Raw genomic sequence first — 25,221 nt, forward strand, 5'->3', positions numbered from 1 at the left:
ATGTCCTCCTCACCAAACCCAGACTCCTCCATCAGACGCAGATAGAGAAGAGCGATCCGTCACTGCACAGAACACGTCTCCTCCAGAGTCCAGTGGTGGCTTCTTTAGATCACTCCATCCGACGTTTGGCATTGTGCTTGGTGATGTACGGCTGCATGCAGCTGCTCGGCCATGAATCTCCCGGCAGTGTCTGTGTTGATAGCAGAGCAGTGGTAATTTTACTGCCCTCTGCTCCTCAGCACTCGGCCCCCCCGCTCTATAACATTACGGGGTCTCCACTTTGTGGCTGAGTTGCTGTAGCTCCTTCCTCTTCTCAATAATATCACTCACAAGTGATGGGGGAAGATGCAGGAGGAGAAATGTCATGGACGACTTGTGGCCCCTATTACAGGACTGCGCTGGTATCAGTGAGCTCTGCACCACCGGCCGCTCTGTCACATGGTAGTAAGGGCGGACGTCATGGCGGGGGGGCTGCATGTTATACACACGGACAGAGGTTATTTATCGGGGGCAACAGGACAGAATGTTATACACTGGGGGGCGAGGGGCAGATGTTACACAATGGAGGTGAGGGGCCGAAAGTTATGCGCACTTAGTGTTTGTCATGTTCAGAAGAGTAGAGGGGCTGCAGACTGGGGTGTTGGTGGGTTACAGGGGCTTTTTGACAAATGATTGACACCCAGCCCTTGTAGGGTTAATAATGGCTGATGCTGTGCAGCACGTGGTGACGGCTCTCACTGTGATCTCTCGTTTTATTTTGCAGCATCTGCGGCGTCCGACACTGCGTTGATGGGATGACATCAGGTAAGGGTCTTTTTGTTTTTTAATACTTGCTCTTCTTGCTCTAAAAAGTCACAAAAAACTAAAGGAAAAGTGTCATAGAAAATATTAAAAATCTCTGAAGTCCCTCTCACCAAACCTCTCGTCAACTCTCCCCTATCCCGTTTGCAGTAAGGATGGGAAATAGCCATGTAAAAAGCTGCTAGTATGTAAAACGACAGTGTACAAAAGAAGTGACAATCTTAATTATCAAGGTTAATTACCATGCAAAAGAGAGCTCCTAGTAGCACAAAAACTAGAAAGATGTCTATTGTGTCTAGTAATAGAGACATGTGTGATGAATAAACACCATTTCACATATGGGCCAGGGACTGAATGAATGAGTTGTGTATTTGATTACAGATAAAGAGTACAACACCTGAATCAGATAGATTCCCTTTGATGCTTAATGAGATGTTTCCTATCACACTCATAGACATTCACATTTGCACATTCCTTTCATCCCTAGATGAATAGGAATAGGGGAATTTCTATAATTCCAATTGTGATGGGATATATATTTTTAGCGGCAGGGCTAATTGGGGAACAATATGCTTATTTTTTCTTATCTGGGAGTCATGCCGGTGAGCTGTAACTCAACAGGGAAAAGAAAACTGACAGTAGCCCTGTTATGTTTGATCTCTAAAAAAATATAAAATCCCAATAAAAAATATTGCGGCACTCTCCAAGTTCTGAGATCATCCAGCAAGGAGTTATCGCATAAATTAGAGATTTAATAAAACCATGAAGGGCAGAGACCAGCCCACAACCCGGCCCATGTGAGGTCATCACAGGGGGGAGTGTGTGGGCAGGGGCCAATTTGGCATAAAAGATCAAGCGGAATGATAATCTGTGTTCGTGCTGAGAGATGCATATTTTCATGTAAGCAGTGGCCACGTTCTCATAACGGCAAAATCAGATTGCTCTCCTCCGGCTAAACTGAATCATCTCTGCGATCGGTATAGTAAGTTCTTCTGTAAATCCCTTTTATTTTCTGTAACTGTATATGCTGTATTGTTTTGTCCTCTTTATGAAAAAATATACAATAGATTTTACAAACACTGCCTCCCTTTGGATTAAATATAAAATGTAATAGTTCTGTTTCTTCTGTTCTGTAATTGAGCCTCCCCCGAAGCCATATACGCTACCAGAAAGCAGGCAGCCAATCGGCCTGTATTGTATTTTAATAGTTGAAAATAAACTGGTGGTGGCAGCTAATAATCTTTCCTGGGCTATCATGAAGCTGGCAGTGATCGTACAGGGTTATATACACATATTCCATGCTTTGGAATCCGGAGATGTGTATGCCATACGCTCACTGTTAGCTTTCCAATAACTAACAATTGAGAACAGCCTGCTGTCCCTTTGGTTGATCGTTGGCCAATTGTGTAATTGTCCGGACGATAAGAGGCAGCAGAGAGTTGTTGGCTTAAGAGATCACAGTGGGTGGTCTCTGGGATTAATCGGGATCGACAACTTGGTGGCAGCAGTGGGATATTGCTTGATCTTGCCAGTGTCGTCCTGACGAAAAAGAAATGATGAATTGAGCCCATTATATCTGTTATCTGACATCCCCCTCCAGGGCTGCTTTTCGGCAGGTTTGGACGGGCCCACCAGAGAACCGGGGACTCCTCCGGCTGGCCCTGGCTTCTCCTTCAGGAGAGTTCATAGTGCCGAGGTGAGGCCATGATGATGATAGAGGTCACCATCTGCTTAGTTTTCTGTTACTTGGAATGCAAGTGCAAGTATGCAGCCAGCCACCCACCCACCCACAGGCCGCAACACTAAACTGCCAGATTTCTGGGCAGCTCTTTGCACTTGAAATATGGCCTTTTAAGCTCGTGGAGGCGGAAGCTTTTCACAACTTCATGCCGGCGGCGGCCGGGTGTCCATACTCGGTCCCCAGCACCCACTATATTTCCCTGTATCACCTCCGCCTTCCACAAGCACGGGTCCCACAACATTACCCGTGCCCTCCCCAGTGCACTTACTGGGAAAGCCCGCCTAACCACAAACACATGGACAGGTGAATGTGGCCAGGGATGGTACGAAGCCAGTGCACAACTTTTTTTGCTGACAGTTGTATTTAGCTCGGCGAAAGGACTGGCATAGAGGGAAACCGTATCTACCCTGCGTGTCATTTCTCCCAGGAAGTCCTCTAAAGCTGCTTGCACTTGAAATGTGGCCTGAACATTACTGCTGGTACTTTTCTGTGGGAATTTGCTTGCCTCCTACCAGCCTGGAATATTTCCAGAAAACTATGGTACGACGCCATGGTATTAGCACTGCCCCCAGTACCAGTAGCGAAGCCTTCCCCAATTTCCTTCTCAGGAATTTTATTTGGTAGACTTAGTGGCTGCCCAAATACATTTTCTCACAAAGGAGCTGAAGATAGAGTGGCAGTAGGTGCAAGTTTCTCCAGCCTGTTAGATATTAGAGGGTGAATGGCAGCACACTGGATCAGTGGTTAGCATTGAAGCCTTGCAGCGCTGGGATCCTGGGTTCAAATCCCAGCAAGGACCACATCTGCAAGGATTTTGTATGTTCTCCCCGTGTTTGCGTGTGTTTCCTCCTCCGTAAAAAAGCAGCCATAGAGTGTCCGGGAACCTTCCCCCACACTTTTCTTAGCCAGGACTGCTTCTCGGCAGGGTTGGACGTTCCCACCAGAGAATCCTCTGGTGTGCCTTGGCTTCTACCTCAGGAGAGTTAATGAAAGCGCTAATTTTGCAGCTGCTATGGGGCTCTTGAGCGGGGGAGAAAGGTTAGCCCTCAGAATCAAATCCTCTGGTGGGCACAATGTTTTTCAATCTGAAACAGCTTCTCAGTGGGAGTTGTATTTCACCACAGCCATATTCTTTAGCTCGGTGAAAGGACTGGCAGAGAGGGAAACCGTACCTACCCCGGCTATCATTTCTCCGTCACCAGGTTCCGCCCATTGTCACACACGACCATGCCTGGCTGTATGTTCAGCGGTGAGAGCCACAGATCAGGCTGCTGTGTTACAGCTTTCAGCAACTCTGCAGCACTGGGCGTTTTGTCAATTAAGCATTAAGCATGTTATCTTCAGCACAGCCTGTTGCCGCTTGGCCAAGGCAGTGCTGCAGTGCTGTCAGCTTGTGACTGATGTGGTCATTTTCGAGATGGAGGAGGAGGTGCAGGAGCTGAACAATGTGATTACATTGAGGTTAAATTGGTGACGCTGTTTTTTATATTTAAGAAAGATCCTATTGTTTTGGTTTTTTACGTTATTTTTTAAGACCAATGCATTCACCGGGAAATGTCATTTTAACATTTTACAACCTTATTTGGCAATGTGGTGTGTGACACATCATCAGACACATCCTTTTTTATTTATGATGGAGGGACTCTGAAAGTCATAAAGCCTATTTTTATAGGGCCATCAGGTGGCCTTTACTATTCTTAAAAGGCCAGCAGTCGGCCCTCGCTATTGTTAGAGAGCCATCAGTCGGCTATGCTTTGTTGTTCCCATTATTAACAAGTGGGTCGCCTATACTGTTATTGCGTATCCAGTGACTGCAAGGGCTGCCAAAAATTTGGACACAACCCAATACCCCTTTGAAGAGACATAGAGGAGGGTCTCAGTAAAAAAAATTGTTCCCATTATAAAGGAGCGGGTCTCCTATAGTGGTAATGCCCATGCTGTGACTTCAAGGGCTGCCAAAATTTGGGAAAAACCCCACTAAGAATTTAAAGACACACAGAGCAGGGCCACAGTAACAAGTATGACATGTTCCCATTAGAAAGGAGAGGTCTGCTATACAGTTATAGGGTATGCAGTGAGTCCAACGGCTGACCAATTTTAGGAAAAACCCCACTAAGAATTTAAAGACACACAGAGCAGGGCCACAGTAATGACAAATTCCCATTAGGAAAGGAGAGAGTCTCCCATAGTGTGGGCCTATGCAGTGAATGCAAGGGCTGCCAAAAATTTGGAGGCACTTCAATGCCCCTTGGAAGAGACGTGGAGGAGCGCATCATAAAAAATGTTCCCATTAGAAAGGAGCGGGCCTCCTATACTTGTAATGCCCATGCACTAAGTGTATGGGCTGGCAAACATTTACCCCTAGGGGGTATACATGAACATACTGTATAAAACATTTTTTTACGGGCATCATATACACCCTTTAAAAGAAATGATGTGGGTGTTGCATCACAGACCACGGTCACCCTGGTGATATGGTGATGGAGGATGAGGAGAAGGAGGAGGACAAGAGCAAATAGCCAAAATCAGTAAGCGTTTACCCATGTGTGGGTGTGAAAAGGTGCATGGGAATACACCTCCCAAGAAAAGACACTGGATTTGAGTTTGTTATGCTGCTGTCATTCGGTGTTGTTGAGAAGTCTGGCCCAATCCAGCCCTTGTTCATTTTTATAAGAGTCAGCCGGTCAGCATTTTCAGTTGACAGGCGGATGCGCTTATCAGTTATAATTCCACCAGCGGCACTAAAAACCCGCTCTGATAAAACGCTGGCGGCAGGGCAGGCCAGGACCTCCAAGGCATAGAGAGCCAGTTCATTCCACGTACCCAGCTTGGATACCCAATAATAATAAGGCACAGAGGAATCACGGAGAACGTTGGTACAGTTGGCAAGGTACTCCCTCAGCATCTTCCCGAACTTTGCACTCCTTGTGAGAGTACCCCGCGCCTCAGGGCCTGTGTGATGGGAGGGTCTGAGAAAACTCTCCCAGAACTTTGACAGTGTTCCCCTGCCTCTGCTGGATTGAAGTTGTGTCTCTCTCGCCTGTACTCCTTGGTTGTCCAACGAAGTGTGCCCTCTGCCGCCAGCGTTTTCAGATGGGAATTTCTTTAATAGTTCCGCAACAAGGGCCTTCTTGTACTGCCCCATTTTTATACACCTGTCCGCCTCAGGAATAAGAGATATAAAGTTTTCCTTGTATCATGGGTCTAGAAGTGTCACCAACCAGTAATGACTGTCACCCAAAATTTTGAGAACGCGAGGGTCATGGGAAAGGCAGCGTAACATAAACTCAGCCATGCGTGCCAGACTACTAACAGGCAAGACTTCCGTGTCCTCACCAAGAGGATGACTGACCATGCTCTCCTCCTCCTCCTCCTCCTCCTCCTCCTCCTCCTCCTCCTCCTCCTCCTCTCTGTCCTCTGGCCATCCACGCTGAACAGACGGTATGACAGCTGTGCAGATAGTACCGTCTATAGTGCATGAAACTAGCTCCTGTCCTTCCTCCTCCTCCTAATCCTCATTGTCATCCAATCCACGTTGGGATGAGATGAGGCTGGGCTGTGTGGAATCACCCTGTATGGTTCCTTGCTCCATCTCATCGTGCTCTGCCTGCAATGCATCCTCTTTGATTGTGAGCAGAGAGCGTTTCAGAAGACAGAGAAGCGGGATGGTGATGCTAATTATGGCGTCATCGCCGCTCACCATCTTGGTGGAGTCCTCAAAGTTTTGGAGGATGATACATATGTCTGACATCCATGTCCACTCCTGAGGTCTTATGTGTGGAGTCTGAACTGAATACCGACGGCCTTGTTGATGCTGGTACTCAACAACTGCCCTCTTCTGCTCACAAATCCTTCCCAACATCTGCAGTGTAGAGTTCCAACGCGTGGGGACATCACATACCAGTCTGTGAGCTGGAAGCTGCAAACGCTGCTGAAACACTGCAAGGGTGGCGGAAGCTGTAGCTGACTTTCTAAAATGGGCACACAGGCGGCGTACTTTAACAAGCAGATCCGGCAGCTCCGGGTAGGATTTGAGAAACCGCTGAACCACGAGGTTAAGCACATGGGCCAGGCATGGTACGTATGTGAGCTCGCCTCGCCTCAGAGCCACCACCGGGTCCCGGCCATTGTCACACACGACCATGCCTGGCTGTAGGTTCAGCGGTGTGAGCCACAGATCTGCCTGCTCTTTCAGAGCTGTCCACAACTCTTCAGCATTGTGCGTTTTTTCACCTAAGCATATTAGCTTTAGCACAGCCTGTTGCCGCTTGGCCGAGGCAGTGCTGCAGTGCTTTCAGCTTGTGACTGATGTGGTCATTTCGGAGATGGAGGCTGAAGAGGAGGAGGAGGAGGAGGAGGATGAGGTGCAAGAGCTGTAGACCGTGGGGGCAACCCTGATTGACCTAGGGCCCGCAATCTTTGGCGTCGGGAGGACATGTTCCATCCCAAGGTCCGACTGGGTCCCAGCTTCCACTATGTTAACCTAGTGTGCCGTCAGCAAGATGTACCGTCCCTGCCCACAAGCACTTGTCCACGTGTCCGTGGTTAGGTGGAATTTCCCGGTGACTGTGTTGTTGAGAGCACTGCTAATGTTTTGGGACACGTGCTTGTGTAATGTGGGGACGGCACACCGGGAGAAATAGTGGCGGCTGGGGACCGAGTACTGAGGGACGGCCGCCGCCGTCAGATTGCGGAATGCTTCTGTCTCCACGAGCCTAAAAGGCAACATTTCGTGAAATGTGAGAATTTAGTAGTGTGGCCTGTGGGGCGTTGGCTGCCTGTTTGCACTTGTGTTCCAAAGACTGGGGTATGGACAACTGAACGCTGCGCTGGGGCAAGGACATGGACGTGCTTCCTGATGCTGCTACTTGAGCATGTGCAACGACAGGTGCAGGGCAGGAGGCATCTTGGCATGCACCATGGACAGGGGATTGGCTTGTATGCACAACAGTGGAAGAAGCAATGGTGCCACCCGCAGACACTGTTCCTGGACCCTGGGGTTCGGCCCACAAAGTCGGGTGCTTTGCTGCCATGTGCCTGATCATGCTGGTGGTGGTCAGGCTGGTCGTTTTGCCATCCCTGCTGATGCTGGCCTGGAAGGTGGTACAAATGGCCTTTTTGGGGTTATCGGCAGAGTCTTTAAAAAACAACCAGACTCGGGATGACCTAACAGTTGTACTGGCAACTTTCTTCGTGTTGGTGTTATGGGGAATGGTTGTCTGCCTTCTGTCTGTGGCCACCACACTGCTTCTTCCTGCCTCTTGGGGTGCTCTGCCTCCCTCCCCCTGTGTGCTGCTGTCCTCGCTCTGCATGTTCTCCTGCCAGGCTGGGTCAGTTACTATATCATCCACCACCTCATCTTCCACTTCCGCACCATGGTCCTCCTCCTGACTTTCTGGCAATTGTGTCTCATCATCGTCCACCTCTTGTGACACTTTCCCACCGTTGCTTTCGTGTGACCGTGGCTGCTCAAATATTTGGGCATCGCTACACGCGATCTCATCTTGCCCCGCTTCAAGTGGACCGGGCGAGAGGCCCGAATCTATAAATGGAAAAGTGAACAGCTCTTCAGAGTGTCCAAGTGTGGGATCAGTTGTCTCTGGGTACTCGGCATGGTGGGAGGAAGGAGGATCAGGGTGAGGAATATGTGGTCCAGACTCATGGCTACTGAGACTTGACCGTGTGGACGACAGGGTGGTGGTGGTGGTGACTAAGTGACTGGAAGCATTATCCGCTATCCAACCAACAACCTTTTGACACTGCTCTGGGTTCAATAGTGGTGTGCTGCCTTACCCTAGAAATTGGGACAGGAAGGTCAGACGAGAAGATGTGGGTGTTTGTTGTGGCACAATTTCGACTTGCCCACGGCCTTGTCCTCGGCCTCTACATGCACCATCACATCCAGTTCCCTGTCCCTTGCCACGTGCCTTGCCCATTTTAAATGGAGGACAGTATCTTCCACGCTCACTACAAATGACGGAGTTTGGAGCAAACTTATATGTGATCCGTGTGATGGAGAAAACAAAGTTTTAAATACCTGGCCTGTAGGTAAGTAGTGTGAACAGCAAACTGCTGTGAATTACTTCACTGACACACTGAAACAAATCTTTAATGGAGGCCAGAAATGGCAGTATTTTCTGACAATGTATATGTGATCCGTGTGACGGAGAAACCACAGATTAAATACCTGGCCTGTAGGTAAGTAGTTTGAACAGCAAACTGCTGTGAATTGCTTCACTGACACACTGAAACAAATCTTTAATGGAGGCCAGAAATGGCAGTATTTTCTGACAATGTATATGTGATCCGTGTGACGGAGAAAACACAGTTTTAAATAGCTGGATTTATAGCGCTGTAATACGGAAAGGACCTGGCTGTATTCTGCAGTGCCAACAAGCAAATGGTGCAGAAATACGGTGTTCTCTGGATTGCTTTTTAAGCAAATAATGAGGATTAAGATCCAAAGAAAAGTATTCCTGGCCCCTGAGACCTGGGCCTTTGTCTAGAAATATCTAATAGCAGCAGAAGGCAGAACTGGAATGGAGCCTCTTGTGCTATATACACTGCCTGCCTGCCTATATACACTGCCTGCCTATATACACTGCCTGTCTATATACACTGCCTGCCTGATATCTCTGCAGATGGATTAGTCCTCAGAAGGACTGTTTGTTAAGATGGATATGTGTAATGTACGGTTTTCCTCCCTACACTACCTAATACACAAGCAAATCTCTCCCTAGCTCAGCAGCAGCTCTCCCTACACTGTCTGATCCGGAGTGACTGTGATGAGCATGGCGGCTCCAGGTCTGATATACTCCTGATGACGCTGTGTGGCCAGCCAATCACTGTAATGCCACAACCAACATGGCTGCGGCATTACAGTGAGTGGCAGGCAATCCCTGCATGTTCATTGGCTCTGTAAAAAGAGCAAAACATGCAGGGAGGAGACCCGAGCTCCCGCCCGAGCAACCCGGAAATACTCGGGCGAGCACCGAGCAGTAGCGAGCATGCTCGCTCATCACTAGTAAAGTGTATATACTGACAGACATGTGACATTAGATTGCACATAGGTGGATGTCCTGTCACTAAGCATGGGATTTATGAAGGGAATTGCTTGCATCAGAAATTTTTAGGGGTTTCATAGAAAAAGGAGTGAATACATATGCACATGCCAATTTTCAGTTATTTGATCCCATAAATATAATTTATGTCGATTATTTTTCTCACTTCACCAACTTAGACTATTTAGTGCTGATGCATCACACACAAATCTGATTACAAAAATATTTAAACAGGGACCTCTAGCTGCAACCACCAGTCATTTATACAGGCCGATTGGACACCCGTTACAGTTAGCATATGGCTTCAGGGGTGCGGATAACAAAGCAAGAGCTATTCAATTGTATATTTAATCCAGAAAGATAGGCAGTGTTTATAAAAAAAAAATATACAAAGATGATACAAAATGGGAACAAACAATACAATATATATACAATTACATAAAATAAAAGAGATAACAAAAAAAAATTACTAAACCTGGATACAGAAATGGCTCAGAGCTTAGCGGAGGGAAGTACTCCTCCTGATTTGGAGAATGGACTCTCAAACAGCGAACTATGTCTCCCCAGAATGACAGACCCAAACCCAGTTACTGCCTTTTATTAGCTCTAAGTTACACCCATACACCTCCCCTTGATGACCCCATGTGGGGTCTGTTTGTGGGATGTACTCTGCCCTTCAGAATTTTATGGTATCCCCAACTGACAGGAGATCTTCGTCCCTGGGGATTACAGGTTGGAGATGTCGACGTCCTATTTTTTTTATTGTGATTTAATCTTTACATACAGACTAAATATGACCTGGTTCGCATCGACCGTTATTAAGTTGGATCTGTGACTTCACTACGACACTGAAAATCTACATTCCATAAATATCGAATAAATACAAACCCAATATTCATTCCTCACCACCGATACCGGCTGTTATGTATTCTGTCCCTTATGAAAGGAAGCTGTATGACTTGGAAAACATACTTCTCCTGAGGTTGGACAAATTTCAGCCTGGTTGTTATTTTCCCACAACTGATCTTCCTGTTTAATTTCCTGTCCATTTCAGGAGATCTCTGCCTCAAAAGAGGTTAAAGCGTTATCTCTCTCCCTATTTCCCTTGTTTCATTACTTCTTCTTTCCCTATGCCTAATTATTCCTAGATGGTCAATGTGTAGTTCTTTGTGCCATCTAGAGATGTCTGTTTGGATTTTTAATTTTTCCTCTGACAGTCATTGATTGCATCTTTTATGCTGACGAGGAAACAGTTCTTGGCCGGCGGCACATCCACCCATAATGGGAAACCCCACGAGTGGGGAAAAGCTGAACGATCACATCAAATGGATGCACAGTGTGCAGCAAACACTAAATTACGGCTCTCATCTGTTCGCAGGTTGGATCGCTTCCTCCACAATTACTAAGCCCGCACCAACCTGACAGGAAGGAATCATCCATCCAAAGATATCAGAGGAACCAGGGTGCAACAAGAAAACCTTCCCAAATAATGCATTTTCACCAGCCAGGCAGGAAGGAGTCACCCATCCACAGGTACTGTGGACCAAAAAGACCTTCCCCCACCATTACTGCACCTCTACCAGTCTCATGGGAAAGATTGATCCTTACACAAGTATCAGAGGAGGCAAAATCTGCAAGAAACTTTATTTATCACCATGACCCCTTACTGTCCGGCTGCTGGAGGTGGAGAAATGATAGGGAAATATTTTCTTAGTGCATCCAGGTTCCTCTGAAACATGTGAATAGTTCTTCACATCCTCCTCTAATCCCTTTCATCAGAACTAGTCTTCACATCCTTCTCTAATCCCTTTGATCAGAATGCTTCTTCACATTTTACTCCGATCCTCTTCATCAGAACAATTTTCTGCACCCTCCTCTGATCCTTTCATCAGATTGAATCTTCACATTCACCCCTTTCATGAGAACAATTATTTGTTCTAATCTTGCTCACACAGTCACATGGGAAACTGAAGAAGGAAACAACTACCAAAGAGAGAAGCCACATCTGTACTCAACTGTTCCCTGTACAGATTAGAAAAGGCCCTAGCCGCACAACTAAATACAACTACTTGGACCTCGCTTCCCTAAAAGGCCATTGAGGGCTTTCTCGTACCTCTTGAGGAACCAAAGGGAAGGCTGCAATACAAATACAACAGAGGTAGAGGAAAGCATACAAGGAGACACAAGAACCCCGGGTGATAAACTAAAACACGTTCACAGAAGATAGAGAGGGATAAATAAAGAGAACCAAAAAACAAACAGAATAAGTGAAACCTCCCAGATCCCCAAATGTGGAGAAGGAAAACTCACAAATCCGCAACAGGAAAAACCAATGGGGCTTACTGAACAAGGCAAACACCTAGCTGAGGAGCTGGAACTCCAAACACTAATCTATATTGACGTATAGCCAGCAAGTGAGGTAAGTGAAAGGTGAACATATAAAGCCATCCAAAAATGTGATAGGACAGAGCCAAAGGGAAAATGGAAATCACATGGAGAGAAACCAACCAAGAAAAGGAAAACCAAGACAAAAAGAAACCATCAGCATGTGGACAGAGATGGAAAAGGACTGTAGCTCAGCAGAGATGGAAAAGGACCACACAGCAAAAGGTCACCGAATCAAATCCCGAAACAGAGCCATGACATTAGTCATATCTTATTTGTCCCTTTTTATCAGAGCAATGTTTCACATCCTCTTCTTACCCCTTGCACCAAATCGCTTCTTCACATCGTTCTCTTACCCCTTTCATGAGAACAGTTCTTCACATCCTCCACTGATCCTTTCATAACAAGTGTTTTTCACAACCTACTTTGATCCTTTCATGAAAACGATTCTTTCCATCTTCCTATCACCCATATTACTACAATGATACTTCACAACCTACTCTGATCCTTTCATGAAAACGATTCTTCCCATCTTCCTATCACCCACTTTATCACAATGATTCTTCACAACCTACTCTGATCCTTTTATCAGAACGATTCTACACATTATCCTAATCCCTTTCATTAGAACAATTCTTCACAATCTCCCCTCCTCCCTTTCCTTGATGAGCTATTTCCTTCCCCTGGATCCATTTTCTCTGGATGTTCCCCTCAGCCACACCATTTTCTGTATACTCTCCACACTTCTGCCCCAGGAACCCTACAGGGTTGGCAGTAATTTCCCTCCCTGGGCTGGTCTAGCACCTGTGACCAGGTCTTATTCCAAGTCGATTGCTTAATGTTTCTATTTTTTTAGATTGAGTCACGCTGAAACTGGTTCACAGATTATGTGGGTCACAGGTCTAATCTCCATACAGGACCGTGAAAGGGCAGGTTTACAAATTTAAAGGGGTTGTCCACCTTTTGGGGTTGGATGTTTTTGTTTTTTTTACTAAAATGCATGTATCTTGGGTTGAAAATTATGCTTTGTAAAAAATGTTTTTTTGTTTTTTTTTTAATAATTTTACATTACATGATTATCGTCGGCCTACTGACAGATTCTCATTCTACAGCCAGGAATTGACAGTGCAACACGGCGGCTGTAGACGGCAAATGATGCGAAAACTTTAATGAAACCCTATTGAAAAAATATTTTTTTTTTTAGCCCAAAATACATGCATTTATTAAGTAAAGAAATAAAATTGATCTGAAAGGTTGGCAAACCCTTTAATTGACTTAATTCACAAAAAAATCCAAAACATTTGGAAATAGTTGCAAGTCGCAATGCGACACCGTAAAAAGTGATTACATCCGATGTTACAATGTGTCACTGCAATTTCGGTGTCGCCCCATATGTTACCGTGTAGCTCGAGCCTCAGCGCTGACTGTAGGAGAAGGGGCTCACAGATCCGCTGCTATCCACAACCCTGAAGGGTGATGTCCAATCGCCACCATGGAAGAGATGTCTCAACCTTCCATCCATCCATCATAAAAGTTAGGAAGACGTGTATCCACCATGGGAGTCGAAGACAGTAGAGGACACAGACAGAAGAGGTCCCTGTGCAATAACTATATATGGTCCCTTTCCAGTACAGAAGTTCATCATAATGCCCAATTCCACCAGCTTTGGAGGCAATAGTGGCCGCCTTAAGTCTTGTGTCTCTATGCGGCTGCACAGATTGCAGAATATGTCCACCCCTGGTCTGAGACATCTCACCCATACATACATCCATTTTGTGAGATGTTTAGTTCACACACTATGGGAGTCGCAGAGACTTCTCAGTCAGTTATTTCAGAGGCAGGAGGAGGCGACACTTGAGGCATGTCTATTGGGCATCTTGTGACAGGACTGACGATTTTTACGTCTTTCATTTCAGTGCCATTCTGCATTGGGCCGATGGCAAGAGACGTGGACAGTCTGGTCTTCACCATGAAGGCTTTATGGTGTGATGAGCTGTTTCAGCTGGACCCATATGTTCCCCCAATTTATTTTAATGAGAAGGTAATGAGACATAACGATGTGATGTATGCAAGTGTCCATAGGAAGTAAGAGAAGCAGTTGGGAAAGTGGTCCTGGTGTTGTCTTAAGAAGAGGATCCTAAGAGATAATGGGGCTTCTGTAGAATACTGACCCCCAGTATTCTACAGAAGCCCCATTATCTCTTGGGATCCTCTTCTTAAGACAACACCAGGACCACTTCCCCAACTTCTTCTGGATGAATGGGGAAATTGGTCCAAAAAATAACGTTATTTTGCCCTGACTTGGGCATTTCCTGATCTTCCTCCATGTTTTGCAGACGTTTTCCTCCACCACTCCCCTCCGCATTGGATACTATACAGAGGATGGATATTTCCAGACTAATCCTGGTATGAGACGGGTTCTACTGGAGGCCAAGCAGCTTCTGGAGGAGGCTGGGCACCAGGTGAGGGCACATGGGTCTTTCATGGTCCAGATTTGTGTTCACGCTTGGACATTCTTTTGTATTGCTGAATGCAGAGCTGGTCCCCATTACTATGACGCTTCTTGCCATGATTTCCACTGGAGTAAACACTTGGTTTAGGAAATCATTCATAAGTAGTCACCCAGATATCACCTGGTGAGAAGAGCTATTCGGGGCATGGAAGTACAGTTGTACCTCACTGCGCATCCCCTGGCCTTCTCATCATTGTTCATAATTGGTATAATCCAGGTCATGGTGTGGAGACTTCTCTGAGGAGTGTGAGGGTAGAGTAGAAAACCATGGAGGAAGACTTAGTGCCGTCTGCAGGAGAACTCAAGGCCAGAAAGACAAAGCTTCAAAGGGGTGGCGAGATCACAGTCCAGTCCCCATCAGCTGGATAGAACATGAAGAATAGGGAAATCTGCTTTGTATACAGAGCAGCTAGCGGGTGATCCACGTAGACTGCGGGGTGCAACATTAGAGAAGATACGGAAACAGAGCTCCAACCTGGGTGCGAAACTGATGTATGTATGTAATCCAAATGCAACGAAACGTTTCAACTACAAGAGACTCGAGAACGGCTGAGACCTAGACGAGATATCACAGTGTATTTGGATTAGATCTTAGCATTTCTTGAGCATCTGGTGGCTGAAACATTGCATTGCACAGTGGCTCAGTGGTTAACTTTGTTGCCTCACATTGCTGATGTCATCAGATCAAATCCCACCAAAGTCAACATCTACAAGGAGTTTGCATCTTCTCCCTGAGTTTTCGTGGGTTTCGTTCGGGCTTCTCCCGTTTCCCCGCAGACTCCAAAGACTGATAGGGAATGTAGATTGTGAGCCCCAGTGGGGAATGTGATGATAATGTATGTAAAGTGCTGATACAGGAAAAAGATATATCTTTGTACCGTGTTAGCCAGTAGATAGAAAAATATTAAGATTTGAGAGTCCTCAGTGGTTGATACCTTTTAATGGCTAACTGAAAAGATGGTAACAAATTGCAAGCTTTTGAGACTACTCAGGCCTCTTCATCAGGCACACTATAACACAGAATCTGAAGACTCACATATTTATACACAGCAGGGCACAAGAATAATGCAATAGATGAGACAAGTGATGTAAAGCAGAGCTATAAGTATGGGAGGGAAGAGAAAGAGTTGTGGCTGTAAATATTGGAGCAGTCCATAGGTAAGGAGTGTGAAAGTTTTATTGTGCTGTGATTAAGGTCTGGTCTATGGCTGTGATGCCCCCACAGGTCTGAGGAGCACATTCCTTAGTTGATGTAGAATGACATAAAACCATGTGACACATTCATTCCTGCACTGAGTGTGTCAAAGGTTACCATGAGTTTCTATTCTCAAATTTTTCTGTCTCTCTGGGATTTGAAGTTACCTTTCTAATACCAGTAATTTCATGTCCATGATGCTGTGGATCAGGGTTACAAAAATGTTTAGCCACAAGTAGATCTATTCTTTTCTCTTTTACTGTGTGGTAATGAGAATTGATACTTGTTCTAAGTTTTTGCCCTGTCTCACCTACATACAGACCCCCAGCTTGACATTTGGTACGTACAATTAAGTACACTACATTAGATGTGATACGGCTGAAAGTACCTGGGATCTTGTGGTCCTGATGTGATTTGGGAATCTTCATCTCGTCCGTGGTCATCATAAATGGACAGGTTTTACACTTTTTCTGGTTGCAGGGAAAGGTACCTGTAGCTGGTGGAGATGACAGGGAGCTTCTGACAATGATGCTTCCTGGATTTGGGGGCTGCCTGAAACACAGAAGTGGGGGTCTGGAAATATGGTTTGTAATCGGGCATCTTTTTGTAGAAAGGGTTGTAGTTTCCGTGCAGCTCTTCTTAGCGCCTCCAGATTTGGATCGTAGGTGACTACTAGAGGCACCCGGTTGTTTTCTTGTTTGGTTTTGTAATGTAGGAGATGATTCCTTGATATTCTGGTGGCTCTTGTAATCTGGTTCTTAATTGTTCTTGGATGGTAGCCCTGATTCATAAAGGTCTTTCTGAGGCCATGAAGGTGTTTGTCTCTATCCATCAGGTTGGAACATATCGGATTGATGGCTTGGCTATAGACAATAGAGTTTAAGGTGCTGAGGAATTAATGGTGCTATATAAGTGAGTAACTTAAATAAAAATTGCATTTGGATTACGATACATTTCTATTCTACCAACGCTGCCTCCATTTCTTATCTACTGATAAATATTCCTGGGGGTGTCAAAGACTGCTTTGGAGCCTGGAGTGATTTTATCGCATTGATTTCCTTTAATTGTGGGCTGTAACATTCTCCATTCAGGAATATTCTAGAAGCTCCAGCGCTTTAGTTTGGTGGAGGCCACGGGTCATATACAGATATGGGGGGCTCTCCACCTATCAGGCACCTGCTGGCACAAAGATCATGTCTATTTACACGGGTGAGCAAAAGGCTCCATATCTCACCATCCACTACTGCTTCGACCATGAGACTTCCATCATTTTATCGACAATCATCTTGCCTATCTCATACATAAATGTGACTTGCAGCTATTCAGCATATGATTAATTCTGCAGATTCTCGTCCTGTCTCTGCATTTCTACTGTTTTGCTCCTGGAGGTGGAAAAATCTTTTTCTTCCTTTTATACTGCAAACTGCAACCTGTTCTCACATTTCCTAATAGCTCAGTGTCTAATAAGGTTGATTCCCAAGTGAGAGGTCACTGGTTTGAATTGAGGAGCCGCCATGAAGAAGATTTCCCAAGAAAAGAGAAGAACCATCATCCAGCTCATCGATAGCGGTCTCTCGGCCAAGAAAATTGCCAAACTGAATCATGTGAGGTCATGACAGCTGGAAGAATATGAAAAGAAGTCCATCCATCCATTCATTCAAAAGCCAAGAGGTGGACGTCCAGGCAAGATATCGGACTCAACAAGTCGGCTCGTCACAAGGTCTATCAGTTCTGGAGCGACAAACACGGCAGCGGAGGAGGCTCGTATGCTTCGTAATAGTAAGATCATAGACGTCCATGTGAGCACCATGCGACACACGTTACACAAGGCTGGAATGGAGGCCCCAAAAAAGATGAAGAAGGCTCGACTTCAATATAGTCATAAGAAGCATCCGCTCGAGTTTGGAAAAAAAGTACAAAAAGTGGATGGTTGAAGATTGGAAACAGGTGACTTGGAGTGATGAGACAAAAGTCAATAGACGAGGCTCTGATGGGTGCAAATGGGTCTGGAAGAAACAAGGGAAAAAGGAGCTAACAGATAGAGAAATTGAAGGAACTGTCAAGTTCGGTGGAAGAAGCCTGATGATATTGGGTTGTTCTGCAGCCAAAGGCGTTGGATACTTTACCAGGATCGATGGTGGTCTCAATGCTGAGCTTATATGTGAGTATCCTACAAGACTAGTTACTTCGTACCCTCGAGTACTAGGAGTATGAAAAGGACGACATAGTGTTCCAGCAGGACAATGACCCGAAGCATACGACGAGATTGCCGAAGAAATGGTTCCATAACAATGAAGTAGATAGTCCCCAGACCTCAACCCAATCCAACACTTGTGGGAAGAGGTGAAGAAAAACCTGTATACATAGCCAAGTGAGTCGACCAGTATGCACCAAGTTTGGGAACATGTAGAAGAGACCTGGGGTCAGATGTCGGTCGAGCCATGCTTGAATCAGATTGAGAGCATGCCCAGAAGGATTCAGGCAGTGGTGAAAACCAAAGATGGATTTACAAAATACTAACAAAATAAGAAAAAATTTAAAATTTTAGATTTTCAGGAGTAAAACAGTAACAATGCAGTGAACATGACAAGAATCTGCATAACTAATCATATGCCAAATAGTTGTAAGGCTAATTTATGTATGAGATAGCCAAGATGATTGTCTATAAAATGATGGTAGTCTCACGTTCAAAGCCGTAGTGGATAGTGAGATCTGGAGCCTGAAAGTCAAAAGTTCAAAACATTGTTACCCTTTTACTCGTCAGTGTATGATCTGTGTAAGTCCTCATCTTCATTCGGCTTTTTTACACTTCTTTTTTGTCCTCAGCTCATCCCTTTCCAGCCTCCACGGGTGGACGACGCGTTTCAGATGTTTTTGAAAGCTCTTGTTTCAGATGGAGGAAGAACACTAGTGGACAAGTTGTACGTGTATTGCAAATATCTTATGCTGGGGTTCACATACTTACTGCACACAGGTTCAGGCTCCAGTGCTTGTGTAGATACAATAATACGTGTAGGCAGGGGTCTTCTTCTTGGAAGGCAGCTGACATTTTATCACTAGAGGTTGATGTGATGGGTGACAATTATGTGACCTGAAATATGCAGAGAAGGTGGAGGATGGTGGAACAAATCTACGGACGTCGCCTGTGTGTATATGGGTGGGGCACATAACCTCTCCGCCTCTTCTATCCCCGTCAGTGACAACAACTTTGTGGACCCCAATCTGAAGGAGTCTTTTCTTCTCTACAAAATGTCCGGTGCAATAAAGAAGTTCCTCGCATTCGTTCTTCGCCCTGTTGTAAGTAGATGCAACTGCTGATGGCGCCGTCCACAAAAAGTGGAAATGTTCCTGTATTATCGTCACGAAAAACACTATGACGGTTCTAGAACAGACAGATGATGGTCCACGTCTCCTGACCCGACCACGGAAACGAATGCTTCTTCAACAAAATGTAAGAAAAGAGCACAGGTTTGGAGGTGAAATAAAACCTCTACTGTCACGGAAATCACACAAGTAATTCTGTAATAAATCGTGACACCGATGTAGCTGAAAATACTGGAACAATCTGCGAAAACCAAAACCCCAAATAACATAAAAACATAGAGAATCCCTGGTGTCCGGCTCCATTATTAAAGGGATCATACAGCGAAGAACAGGTTTAGTTGTAGGTTCGGTTTTCAGTTTCCATCACTGTGGAGACGCCTGGTTTTCTCTGTTTAGTGTCACATCAAAGATTTTCCTGTAAATCAATTACTTTCTTTTCTTCTCAGTTTCCCAGAATTTCCAGAAGCTTAAACTCATTGTGTGGAGCAAGGTGAGACCCGTCCTCACACATCCATTGTATGGTGTCCCATTCTCACTCACCCGTCCTGTTCTGTCCTGATAATCATGGTCTTATATACCCATTCTATTCTGTCCTCGTACTTCTATCCTCATATACCCGTGCTGTTCTATCCTAATACTCTTGTCCTCACACATCCGTCCTGTTCTGTCCTCATACAACCATCCTGTTCTGTCCTGTTAATCATGGTCTTATGCACCCGTCCTCTTCTATCCACATGCACCCGTCCTGTTCTGTCCACATGCACCCGTCCTGTTCTGTCCACATGCACCCGTCCTGTTCTGTCCACATGCACCCGTCCTGTTCTGTCCACATGCACCCGTCCTGTTCTGTCCACATGCACCCGTCCTGTTCTGTCCACATGCACCCGTCCTGTTCTGTCCACATGCACCCGTCCTGTTCTGTCCACATGCACCCGTCCTGTTCTGTCCACATGCACTCGTCCTGTTCTGTCCACATGCACCCGTCCTGTTCTGTCCACATGCACCCGTCCTGTTCTGTCCACATGCACCCGTCCTGTTCTGTCCACATGCACCCGTCCTGTTCTGTCCACATGCACCCGTCCTGTTCTGTCCACATGCACCCGTCCTGTTCTGTCCACATGCACCCGTCCTGTTCTGTCCACATGCACCCGTCCTGTTCTGTCCACATGCACCCGTCCTGTTCTGTCCACATGCACCCGTCCTGTTCTGTCCACATGCACCCGTCCTGTTCTGTCCACATGCACCCGTCCTGTTCTGTCCACATGCACCCGTCCTGTTCTGTCCACATGCACCCGTCCTGTTCTGTCCACATGCACCCGTCCTGTTCTGTCCACATGCACCCGTCCTGTTCTGTCCACATGCACCCGTCCTGTTCTGTCCACATGCACCCGTCCTGTTCTGTCCACATGCACCCGTCCTGTTCTGTCCACATGCACCCGTCCTGTTCTGTCCACATGCACCCGTCCTGTTCTGTCCACATGCACCCGTCCTGTTCTGTCCACATGCACCCGTCCTGTTCTGTCCACATGCACCCGTCCTGTTCTGTCCACATGCACCCGTCCTGTTCTGTCCACATGCACCCGTCCTGTTCTGTCCACATGCACCCGTCCTGTTCTGTCCACATGCACCCGTCCTGTTCTGTCCACATGCACCCGTCCTGTTCTGTCCACATGCACCCGTCCTGTTCTGTCCACATGCACCCGTCCTGTTCTGTCCACATGCACCCGTCCTGTTCTGTCCACATGCACCCGTCCTGTTCTGTCCACATGCACCCGTCCTGTTCTGTCCACATGCACCCGTCCTGTTCTGTCCACATGCACCCGTCCTGTTCTGTCCACATGCACCCGTCCTGTTCTGTCCACATGCACCCGTCCTGTTCTGTCCACATGCACCCGTCCTGTTCTGTCCACATGCACCCGTCCTGTTCTGTCCACATGCACCCGTCCTGTTCTGTCCACATGCACCCGTCCTGTTCTGTCCACATGCACCCGTCCTGTTCTGTCCACATGCACCCGTCCTGTTCTGTCCACATGCACCCGTCCTGTTCTGTCCACATGCACCCGTCCTGTTCTGTCCACATGCACCCGTCCTGTTTTGTCCACATGCACCCGTCCTGTTCTGTCCACATGCACCCGTCCTGTTCTGTCCACATGCACCCGTCCTGTTCTGTCCACATGCACCCGTCCTGTTCTGTCCACATGCACCCGTCCTGTTCTGTCCACATGCACCCGTCCTGTTCTGTCCACATGCACCCGTCCTGTTCTGTCCACATGCACCCGTCCTGTTCTGTCCACATGCACCCGTCCTGTTCTGTCCACATGCACCCGTCCTGTTCTGTCCACATATATCCGTGCTGTTCTATCCTAATACTCTTCTTCTCACACACTCGTCCTGTTCTATCCTGATATTCCTGCCCTCATACACATGTTCTGTTCTGTCCTGGTACTTCAGTTCTCACCCATCTTGTTCTGTCCTGGTACTCCTGTCCATACACACCCATCCAGTCCTGTTTTCATATTCCCATGCTGTGCTATCCTGATAATCATGGCCTCATACACCCATCCTGTTCTGTCCTGGTACTCCTATCCTCATACACCCGTCCTGTTCTGTCCTGGTACTCCTATCCTCATACACCCGTCCTGTTCTGTCCTGGTACTCCTATCCTCATACACCCGTCCTGTTCTGTCCTGATATTCTGTCCTCACGCACCCATCCTTTTCTACCCTTATACACTCGTGCTGTTCTATCCTGAAACTCCTGTCCTCATACCCCTGTCCCATTCTATCCAAATATAAATAAATATACACTCATCTTGTTGTATCCCAGTACTCCTATTCTCTCACATCTGTTCCATCCTGATACTCCTGTCCTGTTCTTTCCTGGTACTCCTATCCTCATACTCCTGTCCTGTTCTATCCTGGTACTCCTGTCCTCATACATCAGTCCTGTTTTATCCTGGTACTCCTATCCTCATACTCCTGTCCTGTTCTATCCTGGTACTCCTATCCTCATACACCTGTCCTGTTTTATCCTGGTACTCCTATCCTCATACTCCTGTCCTGTTCTATTCTGGTACTCCTGTCCTCATTCTCCTGTCCTGTTCTATCCTAGTACTCCTATCCTCATTTTCCAGTCCTGTTCTATCCTGGCACTCCTATCCTCATTTTCCAGTCCTGTTCTATCCTGGTACTCCTATCCTCATTCTCCTGTCCTGTTCTATCCTGGTACTCCTGTCCTCATACTCCTCCTGTCCTGTTCTATCCTGATACTCCTATCCTCATTCTCCTGTCCTGTTCTATCCTGGTACTCCTATCCTCATACTCCTGTCCTGTTCTATCCTGGTACTCCTGTCCTCATTCTCCTGTCCTGTTCTATTCTGGTACTCCTATCCTCATACTCTCGTCCTGTTCTATCCTGGTATTCCTGTCCTCATACTCCTGTCATGGTCTATCCTGGTACCTGTCCTCATTCTCCTGTCCTGTTCTATTCTGGTACTCCTATCCTCTTTCTCCTGTCCTGTTCTATCCTGGTACTCCTATCCTCATTTTCCAGTCCTGTTCTATCCTTGTACTCCTGTCCTCATACTCCTGTCCTGTTCTATCCTGGTACTCATATCCTCATACTCCTGTCATGGTCTATCCTGGTACTCCTATCCTCATACTCCTGTCATGGTCTATCCTGGTACTCCTATCCTCATACTCCTGTCATGGTCTATCCTGGTACTTCTATCCTCATACTCCTGTCCTGTTCTATCCTTATTCTCCTGTCCTGTTCTATCCTAGTACTCCTATCCTCATACTCCTGTCATGGTCTATCCTGGTGCTCCTATCCTCATTCTCCTGTCTTGTTCTATCCTGGTACTCCTATCCTCATAATCCTGTCCTGTTCTATCCTGGTACTCCTATCCTTATACTCCCGTCCTGTTCTATCCTGGTAATTCTATCCTCACACTCCTGTCATGGTCTATGCTGGTACTCCCACCCTGTTCCATCCTAGCACTCCTATCCTCATTTTCCAGTCCTGTTCTATCCTGGTACTCCTGTCCTCATACTCCTGTCCTGTTCTATCCTGGTACTCCTATCCTCATTCTCCTGTCCTGTTCTATCCTGGTACTCCTATCCTCATACTCATGTCTTGTTCTATCCTGGTACTCCTGTACTCATTCTCCTGTCCTGTTCTATCCTAGTACTCCTATCCTCATTCTCCCGTCCTGTTCTATCCTGGTATTCCTATCCTCATACACCTGTCCTGTTTTATCCTGGTACTCCTATCCTCATACACCTGTCCTGTTTTATCCTGGTACTCCTATCCTCATACTCCTGTCCTGTTCTATTCTGGTACTCCTGTCCTCATTCTCCTGTCCTGTTCTATCCTAGTACTCCTATCCTCATTTTCCAGTCCTGTTCTATCCTGGCACTCCTATCCTCATTTTCCTGTCCTGTTCTATCCTGGTACTCCTATCCTCATTCTCCTGTCCTGTTCTATCCTGGTACTCCTATCCTCATACTCCTGTCATGGTCTAACCTGGTACTTAAATCCTCATACTCTTGTCATGGTCTATCCTGGTACTCCTGTCCTCATTCTCCTGTCCTGTTCTATCCTGGTACTCCTGTCCTCATACTCCTGTCATGGTCTATCCTGGTACTCCTATCCTCATTCTCCTGTCCTGTTCTATTCTGGTACTCCTATCCTCATACTCTCGTCCTGTTCTATCCTGGTACTCCTGTCCTCATACTCCTGTCATGGTCTATCCTGGTACCTGTCCTCATTCTCCTGTCCTGTTCTATCCTGGTACTCCTATCCTCATTTTCCAGTCCTGTTCTATCCTTGTACTCCTGTCCTCATACTCCTGTCCTGTTCTATCCTGGTACTCCTATCCTCATACTCCTGTCATGGTCTATCCTGGTACTCCTATCCTCATACTCCTGTCATGGTCTATCCTGGTACTCCTATCCTCATACTCCTGTCATGGTCTATCCTGGTATTCCTATCCTCATTCTCCTGTCTTGTTCTATCCTGGTACTCCTATCTTCATAATCCTGTCCTGTTCTATCCTGGTACTCCTATCCTCATACTCATGTCTTCTTCTATCCTGGTACTCCTATCCTCATACTCCTGTCCTGTTTTATCCTGGTACTCCTATCCTCATACTCCTGTCATGGTCTATCCTGGTACTTATATCCTCATACTCTTGTCATGGTCTATCCTGGTACTCCTGTCCTCATTCTCCTGTCCTGTTCTATCCTGGTACTCCTGTCCTCATACTCCTGTCATGGTCTATCCTGGTACTCCTGTCCTCATACTCCTGTCATGGTCTATCCTGGTACTTATATCCTCATACTCTTGTCATGGTCTATCCTGGTACTCCTGTCCTCATTCTCTTGTCCTGTTCTATTCTGGTACTCCTATCCTCATACTCTCGTCCTGTTCTATCCTGGTACTCCTGTCCTCATACTCCTGTCCTGTTCTATCCTGGTACTCCTGTCCTCATACTCCTGTCCTGTTCTATCCTGGTACTCCTGTCCTCATACTCCTGTCATGGTCTATCCTGGTACTTATATCCTCATACTCTTGTCATGGTCTATCCTGGTACTCCTGTCCTCATTCTCCTGTCCTGTTCTATTCTGGTACTCCTATCCTCATACTCTCGTCCTGTTCTATCCTGGTACTCCTGTCCTCATACTCCTGTCCTGTTCTATCCTGGTACTCCTGTCCTCATACTCCTGTCATGGTCTATCCTGGTACTTATATCCTCATACTCTTGTCATGGTCTATCCTGGTACACCTGTCCTCATTCTCCTGTCCTGTTCTATTCTGGTACTCCTATCCTCTTTCTCCTGTCCTGTTCTATCCTGGTACTCCTATCCTCATACTCCTGTCATGGTCTATCCTGGTACTCCTATCCTCATACTCCTGTCATGGTCTATCCTGGTACTCCTATCCTCATACTCCTGTCATGGTCTATCCTGGTACTTCTATCCTCATACTCCTGTCCTGTTCTATCCTTATTCTCCTGTCCTGTTCTATCCTGGTACTCCTATCCTCATAGTCCTGTCCTGTTCTATTCTGGTACTCCTGTCCTCATTCTCCTGTCCTGTTCTATCCTGGTACTCCTATCCTCATTTTCCAGTCCTGTTCTATCCTGGTACTCCTGTCCTCATACTCCTCCTGTCCTGTTCTATCCTGGTACTCCTATCCTCTT

The 25,221-nt window shown here is 46.4% G+C and overlaps 1 protein-coding gene across 3 annotated transcripts in view; it reads left to right on the forward strand.

Annotated features, from left to right (window-relative positions):
* Nucleotides 1–25,221, forward strand: part of LOC141189462 (vitamin D3 hydroxylase-associated protein-like) — a 79,500-nt gene that overhangs the window by 27,094 nt on the left and 27,185 nt on the right. For all 3 annotated transcript variants that reach the window (XM_073661146.1, XM_073661148.1, XM_073661147.1), the window contains 6 exons: nucleotides 764–804; nucleotides 13,905–14,029; nucleotides 14,325–14,450; nucleotides 18,522–18,616; nucleotides 18,893–18,992; nucleotides 19,466–19,509. In XM_073661146.1, the coding sequence (XP_073517247.1) occupies nucleotides 764–804; nucleotides 13,905–14,029; nucleotides 14,325–14,450; nucleotides 18,522–18,616; nucleotides 18,893–18,992; nucleotides 19,466–19,509 (531 nt within the window). The remainder of the gene's footprint in view (nucleotides 1–763; nucleotides 805–13,904; nucleotides 14,030–14,324; nucleotides 14,451–18,521; nucleotides 18,617–18,892; nucleotides 18,993–19,465; nucleotides 19,510–25,221) is intronic.

Source organism: Phyllobates terribilis, unplaced genomic scaffold, assembly GCF_046119375.1.
Source record: "Phyllobates terribilis strain yellow unplaced genomic scaffold, ASM4611937v1 Scaffold_2__4_contigs__length_985480577, whole genome shotgun sequence".
Taxonomy (NCBI): domain Eukaryota; kingdom Metazoa; phylum Chordata; class Amphibia; order Anura; family Dendrobatidae; genus Phyllobates; species Phyllobates terribilis.